Source organism: Myxocyprinus asiaticus, chromosome 29 (assembly GCF_019703515.2).
Source record: "Myxocyprinus asiaticus isolate MX2 ecotype Aquarium Trade chromosome 29, UBuf_Myxa_2, whole genome shotgun sequence".
Taxonomy (NCBI): domain Eukaryota; kingdom Metazoa; phylum Chordata; class Actinopteri; order Cypriniformes; family Catostomidae; genus Myxocyprinus; species Myxocyprinus asiaticus.
The window spans coordinates 40,605,972-40,617,930 of record NC_059372.1 but is presented as its reverse complement, the minus strand read 5'-3'; the positions used below and the strand labels follow the sequence as shown (position 1 = coordinate 40,617,930).

Below are 11,959 nucleotides of genomic sequence, written 5' to 3'. Positions count from 1 at the left end.
CATTTATTTAGACCCCATTTTGATGATAAAATTAAAATAAACTGATATGGGATTCAGAAAAAAAAAAAAAAAAAAACAGATATAGTATCGGCGAGTACCAAAACGGAAGTATTGATACTCATTCTCCAAAAAATGGTATCGGGACATCCCTAGTATTTAGCTACCTTAGCCACTAATAACTTCAAAAGAGCTACAGAGCTACAGTCTGACTACAGTTTAACTTCTTTAAATTATTAGTTGTGGCAAGATAGAGTTTCAAAGTAGCTTCCTCAACATTGGTTTTACATAACGTCCCATGACACCTAAGAGAAAATTTGAGAGTTTTATTATTGTCCATTTGTAATTTTCACTGGAAACTTACTGGATAGAATTCACTGTAATTTGTACGTCTTGATTCCCTCTGAGAAATCTGACAGAAGTGTTCAGACAGACTGTAAAATGAACAGTTTTCCCATTGAGCACAATTGTATTTAGCAAAACCACTCAGATGTTTTATTGCATTTCCATGTGTCCGTCCGAGTATGAGTGTGTGTATATCTGTGTGTTGTCCTCTTGTGAGCTGGGTTAAAGATACTTTCAAGGTTACACAGCAAGAACAGGCAACCAAATCCCACCCAAGAGTTCAACAATCACCCTCAACGGTCCATTAAAAGAGCAGAAATGTGTTCTGGTCATTACGCTCTTAAACTCTGCTGGGCTTTCCATTCTGTTTTTCTGTCAGTGTGCTTTGCTTTGTGGTTACTAAACACAGTTTATGACACTGAAAATTTAAGTGCCTAGAAAAAGGCCTGCAAATATTGTTTTTTATGTATTTTCCATGTGTGAATAGCAGTATTTGACACTATATTGTGTTATTCTTACTAAATATTCTACAATTTTCTGTATGTTTTTAGGTTCATGAGATATTTGACTGTACTGCCTGCAATAAAAAGTTCATCTCCACGAATCAACTGAAGCGACACATGATCACACACTCTGGTAAAACACACTCTCATAACCTCACACACATACATTTAATAAATTCAAAACTGTGTCTGAATTTTCGATTAGTAGATTTTATACTGATAATATAATAACACCAAGATAAATATGATCAGTCAAGTGATTTGGTCACTGAGAGAGTGTTTGTGTGTGTGTGTGTGAAGAAAAGCGTCCATACACCTGTGAGATCTGCAGCCGAAGTTTCAAGCGTCTGGATCAGGCCACGGCCCATAAGATCATCCACAGTGAAGACAAACCGTACAAGTGTAAGCTGTGCTGGAAAGAGTTCGCCCATCGGAACGTCTACAAGAACCATAAGAAGGTACTGGAGTCTGATGCGCTCTGATTTAAGATTGTTCTTGACGTCCTGAGAGGCCTGAATCCTGTGATTCCGCTGTCTCAGTCTAGAGTCAGACAGGAAAAACAGATGGTTTGTTGAATGGAGAGACCGATAGATTGATCAGACAGATTTTTAGGCAAATAAACTGCTGAGATGTTATCTTAATAGAGATCTACAGCCCAATCAGCCACTGTGGAACCATTCTAAACCTTTAACCTAACCCTAACCTGTAATGACCCCATACCACCCCTAAACTCTACACCCTGCCGATAACATTAACCTCCAAACCCCGCAGAGCTTACAACAGAAAGAGTGTGGGAGAGAGGTAAAAGGACAGAAATTAAGGTTCTGATCTAGATAGATATTAAAGACAACATTAAATTAAAACAGCCTGGTCTCATGGAATCATGTCACTATTCCTGTCTGTCTGTCTCTGTAGACCCATTCCGAGGAGAGGCCGTTCCAGTGTGAGGAGTGTAAAGCCCTGTTCCGCACCCCATTCTCCTTACAGCGCCATCTCCTCATTCATAACAGTAAGTGTGTGTGTGTGTGTGTGTTAATGACATCAAACATAGCTTTTTAGACGGACAGTAAACACAAATGCTCTTTGTTTGTGTATATACTCATTTGTGAGTATATGTGTCCAGACATCAGCTCAATGCCTGAAATCAGACCCCGTCCAGGCTGACACAAGCCCTCACAAACTCCAACCCCCCACCCCCTTGAACCCTGGGCTGCAGGGGCAGCGGGTGCGGGGTCTAATGGAGCCGACTGGTCCGGCCAGGATGGGCTGCTGCACTTCTCTGCCCAGTCTAGACTTATCACACTGAGATTATTTAGCTGGAGGAATTTCCTGCTGTCCTCCCAAGAGACACACTCTCTCTCTCTCTCTCTCTCTCTCTCTCACACACACACACACACACACACACACACACAAACACACACATATGTGTACGTCTGAAAAAGAGATGTTGTTTTAGATTAGATTTGAATCTGCAGGGACCTGGCGAGTATACAGTATTACTGTATAGTGATATCTAGGTTGCAGTATGATCCCTCCACCGGCTTGTCGTCTTCCCACAGTGCATCCTGGTGCTATCACTTCCCCAGGTAAACGGCGCACATGTACACGGCCGTCCACGTGATGTAAAAGAAAATGGGACTTATTGGACCAGGCAATCTTCTTCCACTACTCCAAGGTCCAGTTCTGACGCTCGCTTGCCCAGTGTAGGCGCTTTTGATAGTGGACAGGGGTCATCATGGGCACTCTGACCGGTCTGTGCCTACGCAGCCCCATACGCAGCCGGGTGCGATGCACTGTGTGTTGTGACACGTTCCACATTCTGTCGGTTTGGACCAGACAGGATAGCCTTTGTTGCACATACGCATCGATGAACCTTGGGCACCCAACACCCTGTCGCCGGTTTGTGGTTTGTCCCTCCTTGGACCACTGTCGGTAGGTACTCACCACTGCTGACCGGGAGCACCCCACAAGCCTTGCCATTTCAGAGATGATCTGACCCAGTTGTCTGGCCATTAACCATTTGGCCCTTGTCAAAGTCACTCAAGTCTTTACTCCTGCCCATTTCTCCTGCATTCAACACACTGACTACGAGAACTGATTGTTCGCTTACCGTCTAATCTACCCAGTCTTTGGCATGTGGCCTTGTTAGGAGATGATCAATGTTATTTGCTTCACCTCTGAGTGGTCATAATGTTTTGGCTCATAAGTGTATATTTCATAGCTGAAATAAGTTTAGTAAGCATTTTAAAGTAATGTAATTAGTAATGTAATATTTTGGGTGTTAAAATACTTACGTATTTCCAAGCTTAATATGCAGAGTCAACTATAAGTAATTTGTAGGTTCTAAAAAAAAAATCTTTTGTGTTAGTGTTGAGTGTCATGACCAGCCCGACACAGTAGAGTTTTTGGTGGAACTGTCTGTTTGTCTGACAAGAGTCAAAGCCATCACCAAGATGAAATAAGTAAGGGGGCATTTGGAATTTCTGAGGAGGCCATTTTGAGATCGTACCCCAACCTCATTTACATGGACACCAGAAAGCCATTTATTGCGAGAAAGCTGCTTAAGGCTGGAAAGCAGCGCTCCCATTACCATGCACTGTGTTCATGGCTTCTCTTTACTCCCGTATACATGCGGCTCGGTCAGTAAGCAGCTTTCTCCACAGCAACGTAATTTCCCTGTGACGCTTCTGTAAATAACAAACATGGGATCTAAGGAAGACTTTGCTATTTTATTTTCTGTTGCTTTGCTTTATTTCCAGATATTTCAGAGTTGCTGTGTTTGTTTCCTTAACTTTCAGTCTACCTGCAGCGGAATTCCTTTGCAATAGTGGGGTTTTCCTCTTATGTAAATCTCTGGGATTCCCCCAGTGTACTTTAGTGCATATACACAGACGTGAGGGACATTAGTCAATCTTTTAAATTGGTGTGTATATATGGGTATATTTTTCATTGTATGTGCTTTTCCCTTTTCACACTGTACTCCGCTGTAGAAATGTTGAATTCTTTCCACTGTGTTGACTTGTTGATATGATGTATGGCTCCATCCAATGATGTTAGTTATCCAGGCTGTTTTTACATGCATGCACACTCTTCAAAACCTGTAAGAATGCCGCTAATGCATTTACATGGCCACATAAACTGCATTCTCTGGGAGAAACCTGGATGTATTAAACCCTTTTCTCTTAATCCCTTAAGTGGCATAAGGAAATAGCCGTTCTCGTTTACATGGTGCTTCAGAACGTCACTGTCTGCGAAAACCCTGGAATAAACCATTTTCTTAAGTGCATGTAATTGTGGTCAATGTGGTAAGCATGCTTATCCTGGTCCCCCATCTTAAAGGTAGGCACTGCTTACCCTGCTTATACTGTATGAACATCAGGTCCATATTATATTACCTAGACAAGACAATTCACGGCTTTTAGCATAAAACTACACAAAAAAAGTTACAGGTAAATAAATGTACAGGATACTTTTCTACCTTCTAAATATACTAAAATAAAATTAATTAAATTGAAAATTAAGAATCAAAGACAAAGAGAAGTGATACTTCTTAAATTATAGGCTAAATATAAAATAATATAATTAACTTAAACCGCTTCTCGCTGGAGTGAACTTCGCAACAGTTATGAGTGATAAAGAGCTCAAGTTCAAACATTTAATGGTCATACTTTTTTTCTTCTTGTTTTTAGAATGTCTGTGTATGCAGACCAGTGTTTCTCAACTGGTTTTGCTCCAGGACCCAGAGTTTACATTGGACATCAAGTGGAGTCCAAGAAAAAAACTTAACCTGTATTTAACCCTAAAACAGGCAAGAGTCAAGTCACTTTTTATATCATTTGGATTTAAGTAAAACATATCCAAATGAATTTTTGATATATTTGATATATTTAGGATTTTATGAGTTGTATTTCCCAGGATATGTTGGCCTATTAAGGTACAAAAAAGTCAAAGTCATCAATATTTCTGTGTTTTATTTGGTGCAAAAAATTCAAAAAAGGGTTAGTGATTTCCCTTCTTATTTTAAAACATATCATATGTGTGTGTGTGTGAGAGAGAAAGTGTGTGTGTGAGAGTGTGTGTGTGTGTGTGTGTGTGTGTGTGTGTGTGTGTGTGAGAGTGTGTGTGTGTGTGAGAGTGTGTGTGAGAGTGTGTGTGAGAGTGTGTGAGAAAGTGTGTGAGAGAAAGTGTGTGAGAGAAAGTGTGTGTGAGAGGGTGTGTGCATGTTTATACTACACTGTGTGGACCAAATGTCCTCACAAGGATAGTAAAACCTGAGATCACCTATATTGTGGGGCCCAGCCAGCGGTCCCCACGAGGGAAATGGCTTATAAAACATACTAAGTGGTGTTTTTTGAAAATGTAAAAATGCAAAAAGGTTTCTGTGTGGGTTAGGTTTAGGGGTAGGGTTAGGGGATAGAAATTATCATTAGATCTGTTTAAAATCCATAAAATGTATGGAAGTCTATGGAGAGTCCCCACAATGATATAAAAACAAGTTTGTTAGAGTGTGTGTGTGAGAGATTTTGTGTGTGAGTGTGTGAGAGAGTGTGTGTGTGTATGTGTGTGTGAGAGAGAGATAGAGAGAGAGAGGGAGAGGGTGTGTGTGTGTACAGGTTTTACAACCTGTAAAACCTGAGATCACCTACGTTGTGGGGCCCAGCCAGCGGTCCCCACGAGGGAAATGGCATATTAAATTATGTTTTTTTGTGAGGGTTAGGTTTAAGGGTAGGGTTAGGGGATAGAATCTATAGTTTGTACAGTATAAAAATCATTATGTCTTTGGAGGGTCCTCATAAGGATAGCTAAACCAACATGCGTGTGTGTGTGTGTGTGTGTGTGTGTGAGAGAGAGAGAGAGAGAGTGTGAGAGAGATTTTGAGTGTTTGTGTGTGTGTGAGAGAGAGAGAGTGAGTGTGTGTGTGTGTGTGTTTGTGTGTGAGTGTGTGTGTGTGTGTGTGTGTGTGTGTACACATGTTTACGCTACATTGTGGGAAACACGAGGGAAATTACTTATTAAACATAATACATTTCTGTGAGGGTTAGGTTTAGGGGTAGGGTTAGGGAATAGAAATTATCGTTAGATCTGTATAAAATCCATGGAAGTCTATGGAGCGTCCCCACAATGATATAAAAACAAGTGTGTGTGTATGTGTGTGTAACAAAACTGAGAAAAGTTTAGCTTTAAGTTTGCATGTATGACATATGTTAGTGTAATAAATGTGTATATGTAATATTGTTGATTAACCCTTTTTCTTCCCTCAATCTGGCAACGTATTTCAGGGGATACACACACTTCAAAATGTGCTATACAAAATATGACTTAATTTTTTTCTTCCACATCTTAAGACAATGTTCAAAATTAATATTAACAGTTTTATTTTTGTTTTGGTTTTTTTTACAGAAAAAAGTAAGATTAATATATAATTAATTATCACAAAGTCAGCATGTCCTGCACCATGTTGGTTTTAGGTCAGGCTGACTTAGCGATCAACAAAAATTTGAACAAAGTCATGTGATCAACATACTCCAAACAGACCCAACTATGATAAATGATACAAGATTGGGTGAGAAACTCTTTCTCATACCCCCTATAAGAAACTAAAGAGTATGTATCTTGTGGTGTACGTTGCCTGCTTTAGGGTTAATGGAGCCTAGGTCACATTTTCTTTTATCTTGCATAGTTTTGTTCATGGTTTTGAAGTATAAGGGCATGCATCAAGTGACATTATTTTTGTTGTTGATGTCATATGTCTTGGAGGTCCAGACTTTAAAGTCCTTTATATACAGTACGTTGGATCTTAAGCCACAAGACCAAAATCGATCTGCATTCCCACCATCAGGCCAATAGCCCCGCAGTGTTGCCCTAAAACCCACCGTTAATACGCTGCCCTGGTGCCAACGTCACACACCCCGCCCATTTCACAAGCAAGAGGGAAACTCAAGCTGAGGTATCAGACACTGGAGACTAGCTAGTCCTCAAATGAACACGGATTTGTACTGTGCCCACAGTTTTTTTTCCCAAACCTTTACCGTTGTGTGCTAGATAAACAACTTGGCAAGTTCGGCGACAATATACTTAATCATGTCTACATTTCGGCAGATGCCATCGATCTGACGTTGCACATTTTCATCAGCGTAATATTCAGAAGAGCCCTGATTTCATCTACTGACCAGTACTGATGATTCTCCAGTCTCCGTTGATCTGTTGAGGTGAGCTGGTAGTTAGATATGAAATATTGTGAAATGAGTATCTTGGTGCTGAAACCTCTGACCTGACTCATCGAAACTCAGCTGTTGACATTGATACCGTCTCAATCCCCAGTTGGCCTTCTTTGGCCCAAGGGTAATCGGTTGGCCAAACGCAGCGATGAAGCCCCAGAAGTGATGGTGAGAATGCAACTGGCCCTGGCACACACTAGCATGCCCTCATGTGGCCTGATAGTCGAAACGCAGCTCATGACATAAAAATATGGTCTCGAGACCAAGTCCAGTCTCGATTAATACAACACTGCTTTACAGTCTGCCTTGCACAATTTACATTGCGCTATTTCCGCCCGTGGACAGCAGGCAGTAAACTGAATTTTATTTAAAAGAGATGAGTTTGTGTAAATTTTTTATCAATCATGGCAGCGGTAATTCATCAAATAATGATAAAATGATGGAGAAGACTGTTACAACATGGCATAAATCCAAGTCCACAGTATAGTCAAGCACACTTTCGGCTTGTTAAAGAGATGATTCATGTGCCTGGATCACAGTAGTAGAGTGATGCTGTACAGGCAGAGTGTGTCAGATCACGATAGTCTTCTGCATCCTCTGCTATATATAGCACTCCAAACCGACCCGCAACATCGGAATTGCAGAGCCTAAAAAGATGAAGTTGCAGTACCAAAAAACTTTTTAATCACAGCAATTGTGGATTGCATCTTTAACACATTTTTTGACACCATCTGTCAGAAATTGCTGACCTCATAAGACCTCTTTTCATGACTAGTTATTTTGTTTGTGTGCGTGATCAAAGATGGAGACATGTCATATTCAGTTTATCATTAGAACACAGCACACAGTCTTATGAGCTTTGACATGTGTCCACATACCAACAGAACCACCTCATGAATAAAGGGATTTTACTGTCATGGAAAAGAGAGAAGATTAGCATTTCATGTGATGACATGGCTGGCGTAGTCACCCTGCGTGCCCATTCATTTAAAGACATTGTTCATAGTCCAGGCTTTTCTAACCCAGCGTTCAGTCTGTTCTGCTGGTGATTAGTTGTGGTGATGTATTGCGTTCCTTTCAACCGGTTAAAGACCACAACATGCTTTAAGACCAGAGAACTGGCATGAACTGAGCTTGGTTGTTTGAGAAGCCATTGTCTGAGCAGAAAAGCCTCTATATAGGTTTTCACAGCATGGATTCACATTGAAGATTTTCCATTCTTGGCGTAGAGTACAGTATTGTGGAAATTGAAAAAGGCACGTTCTACAAATAGGGTAGAAAATACGGGCTGTAAAATTTTAATGAAGTTGATTTTTTTTATTTTTATGGTCAGCATAAGGCGGTGCTTAAAGGAATAGTGCACGTTTAAAAGTGCATGAGAGAAGCTCATTCACAATGAGTCACTCTTAAATCTCACAAATGCAAAAACAGTGCGCTTCCTTGTGTGACCACACACTCAAAAAATAATTAAGCCAATTTTTTTAAACACACATTTCAGTTTTAAGCATTTTCAATGTAAGCATTTTCTATTTACTTCCTAAATGATTTTTTTATTTATTTTACAATTGCTTGATATGCTAATTAATTAATTAACGCATGCGATTAAAAACATTTAACGCGTTAATTTTACTTACTCACGATTAACGCATTTACAGTTAATACAGCATAAACACTGGTGTGAAGGGCGGAACCTTTGTAATGTGTCCGCCCAGAGACACGCCATGGTGCCAGAGATCTTCTACCAAGGGAGCCTACAAGCTTAACATAAAAAAGCATAACACGGCGGTCCCATATACATTCTACGGGCGGTACTGATGTACTCTATCCTATGATAGAGCCGTGGAGGTTATCTCAGTAAAAAAAAAAAATTGATAAAATGATGGAGAAAGGAGCCCTAAGCGCTATTTATTATACAAAACAAGCCCAGATGGGACTTGTGACAGAAATCAAGTATTGTTCAGCTTATGTAAGGCGCATGGTGAGTTCAAAGCAGCGCTTGACGCTCTGACGTGAATCTTGAATGCAGTTTCATGATTGCTGGAGGAAGGGGATAGCCACAGTCTACTGACAAAATAATATTGTGGAGGATGAGAGTATAAGAGATTTAATGGCCATTGCAGTGAATATGCAACCTGTGTGGGGACTAGTTTTTTCAATTAGTCAAACTCCCACTTAGACTTTGGGAAATGTTTAATGTTACTTCAATTGGTGATATTTTAGTTAATTTCTATCTTTATATTGAGTTTGAGTTTATTTTATTTATACAGGGGGGATAAAAGCAAAAACAAAGTCCAATTCAAAAGATCTGGTTTTAAAATTGTGGAAGACTTTGTTTGGAAAATATTAAAGTCGCACTATGTAACTTTGTGCTCTCTAGCGTCATCTGTGGTTGAAACTTAAAACTGCAAGCAATTTGTGGAAGAACACTAAACATAGTAGTGGGTACCACTACTGTCAGCTTGGAACAGGAAACTGAGGCTGCAGTGGGCACAGGCTCACAAAAACTAGACGGTAGATGATAGGAAAAACATTGCCTGGTCTGATTTATCTGGATTTCTGCTGAGGTACACAGATGGTAGGCCCACTGCAGCCTCAGTTTCCTGTTCTTGGCTAACAGAAGTGGAACCCAACGTGGTCTTCTGCTGTTGTAGCCTATCCGCCTCAAGGTTCAACATGTTGTGCATTCTGAGATGCTATTCTGCTCACTACAATTGTACAGAGTGGTTATCTGAGTTACAGTAGCCTTTCTGTCAGCTTGAACCAGTCTGGCCATTCTCTGTTGACCTCTCTCATCAACAAGGCGTTTCTGTCCACAGAACTGCCATTTATTGGATGTTTTTTTTGGCACTATTCTGAGTAAATTTTAGAGACTGTTGTGTATGAAAATCCCAGGAGATCAGCAGTTACAGAAGTACTCAAACCAGCCCGTCTGGTACCAACAATCATGCCAAGGTCCAAATAACTGAGATCAAATTTTTTCCCAGTTCTGATGGTTGATGTGAACATTAACTGAAGCTCCTGACCCATATCTGCATGATTTTATACAAAGCAATGCTGCCACATGATTGGCTGATTAGGTAATCGCATGAATAAGTAGATGTAGAGGTGTACCTAATAAAGTGGCCGGTGAGTATATTTTGTGGCAGCAGAAAAGTAAAGCATTTAGACAGTACAAAAGGGGGCTTTAAAAGTCAAATATTGCTTATTTCCATATCAGTGAACATAACCCTATTTTTGGCCTTCCATCTGTGCTATTTTTAATTGTTGGTCTATTTATTCAGGCGTCAGACAGTTGCGTCACGACAATTTCAGCATCTCTAGTCATAAGTGCTGTGTTTTAGGATGCTGTGTCAAGATAAAGCTTACTTTGAGCTCAAGAGTGCGCCAATTGTGGAAGGCTGAACTGCCTGCTCTCATTGGTTTGACGTCATATGTTGCCTGTACTTGAGTTGCGCTGACTGCCCCTACTGCCATGGATTCGGAAGAAAAATCAAGGTGTTACATTGAGCTAGAATTACTCCTAATGTCGGAATAGAGAATGAATCGTAAGGAATATAACGATTACAATTCCTCTTTTTAATGACGGTTCCAGTAATGATTCTTTTAGTACTTCTGAGGGAGAATTATTTAGAAACAAGAGATTAAATTCTATTTGTATTCACTGCCCTCTGCAGTTTATTGCCAAATGATGAGATCATTTCAAGTTTCTACAGAGCACATACAGTATAACAAATAAAAAAAAAAATTTATAGGCATAAATGCAATATAATAATTGATTCTAACTATATTTTATTCCACTTATTACAACAAAACTCTTGTATCTTTAACATATTGTCATATAAACAAGCTCAGTAACAGGTCTGAAGTACCACATGACATTACAGTAACAGTTCCAGAGACAGTTGTGTTATATAGTCTAAAGTTGTACTTCAGGCTTGTGAGACTAATAGTTCTTATTTTATTTCAAGTTGGACTTTCATAACTTCTGCATCAACATAAGAATAATTCAGTAACCACTCCGACTGATGTATAAGTGTTTTTGAGTCACTAAAAAGAACCGCCTCATAAAGACCAAAGTAGCTTCGGGTGTCTGTGTTGCGGATTGCTCCGCACACAGTATGTGTGATGCAAATTGTATCATCAGCACAACTGCGCGGCTTGACCGCCCGCCTCCTAGATTTTCTTGACCTGCACAGGCGGTCCTCAGCTGTGATGACACATCACACAGCTGACACATGCGCCTGCTATTAACTGCACTAAAAGAGTATCACAAAGAAGTTGTAGTGGCCATGCATCAAATGAGTTTGTATTCGCTCGCGGTCAGAAGAGTATACTCACAAAGGCAACGCGGTCGACCAGGTGCGAGCCAATCCAGAATGCGCAAACCTGGGCCTTAAGAGTCATTTGTTTGGGAATCGGACTATAACAGAAGCATCATATGTTTCATGCTGCAGATCATAACAACCAGATCATTAGAATCATTCGTTCGGGAATCAGACTATACCGGAAGCGCTGTATGTTTTGCTCTGTATAGATTCAAAAGAGCCGGCTCATTAGAGTAATTCATTCGGGAATCGGAATACTCTGGTAGCACTGTGTGTTTCACGCTCTAGCTTCAGTAGAGAGTATTTTAGTATTTAGTATTACAGTGTTTGCGCCGCATCTGTGTAAAATTGCACATACAGGAACTGTTAACGGAACCAAAATTCATGAAAATCATATGGTTCTGGTATTTAAAAAAAACATTTGAACCTGGTACCCAACCCTAGGTAGGAACATTCCTTATTACAGAATTTACGTACTGGTCGGGGGCATGACATGTTAACATGTTATTTTTCATGTAATTATTAGCACTAAATTAATGCATTCAATCAACAGCCCTAATATTTACGTTTT

The 11,959-nt window shown here is 40.1% G+C and overlaps 1 protein-coding gene across 2 annotated transcripts in view; it reads left to right on the top strand.

Moving 5' to 3' along the window:
* LOC127420033 (PR domain zinc finger protein 5-like) overlaps positions 1–11,959 on the top strand; it is a 147,541-nt gene that overhangs the window by 52,037 nt on the left and 83,545 nt on the right. For both annotated transcript variants that reach the window (XM_051661967.1, XM_051661966.1), the window contains 3 exons: positions 894–978; positions 1,146–1,303; positions 1,761–1,854. In XM_051661967.1, coding sequence (XP_051517927.1) covers positions 894–978; positions 1,146–1,303; positions 1,761–1,854 — 337 coding nt within the window. The remainder of the gene's footprint in view (positions 1–893; positions 979–1,145; positions 1,304–1,760; positions 1,855–11,959) is intronic.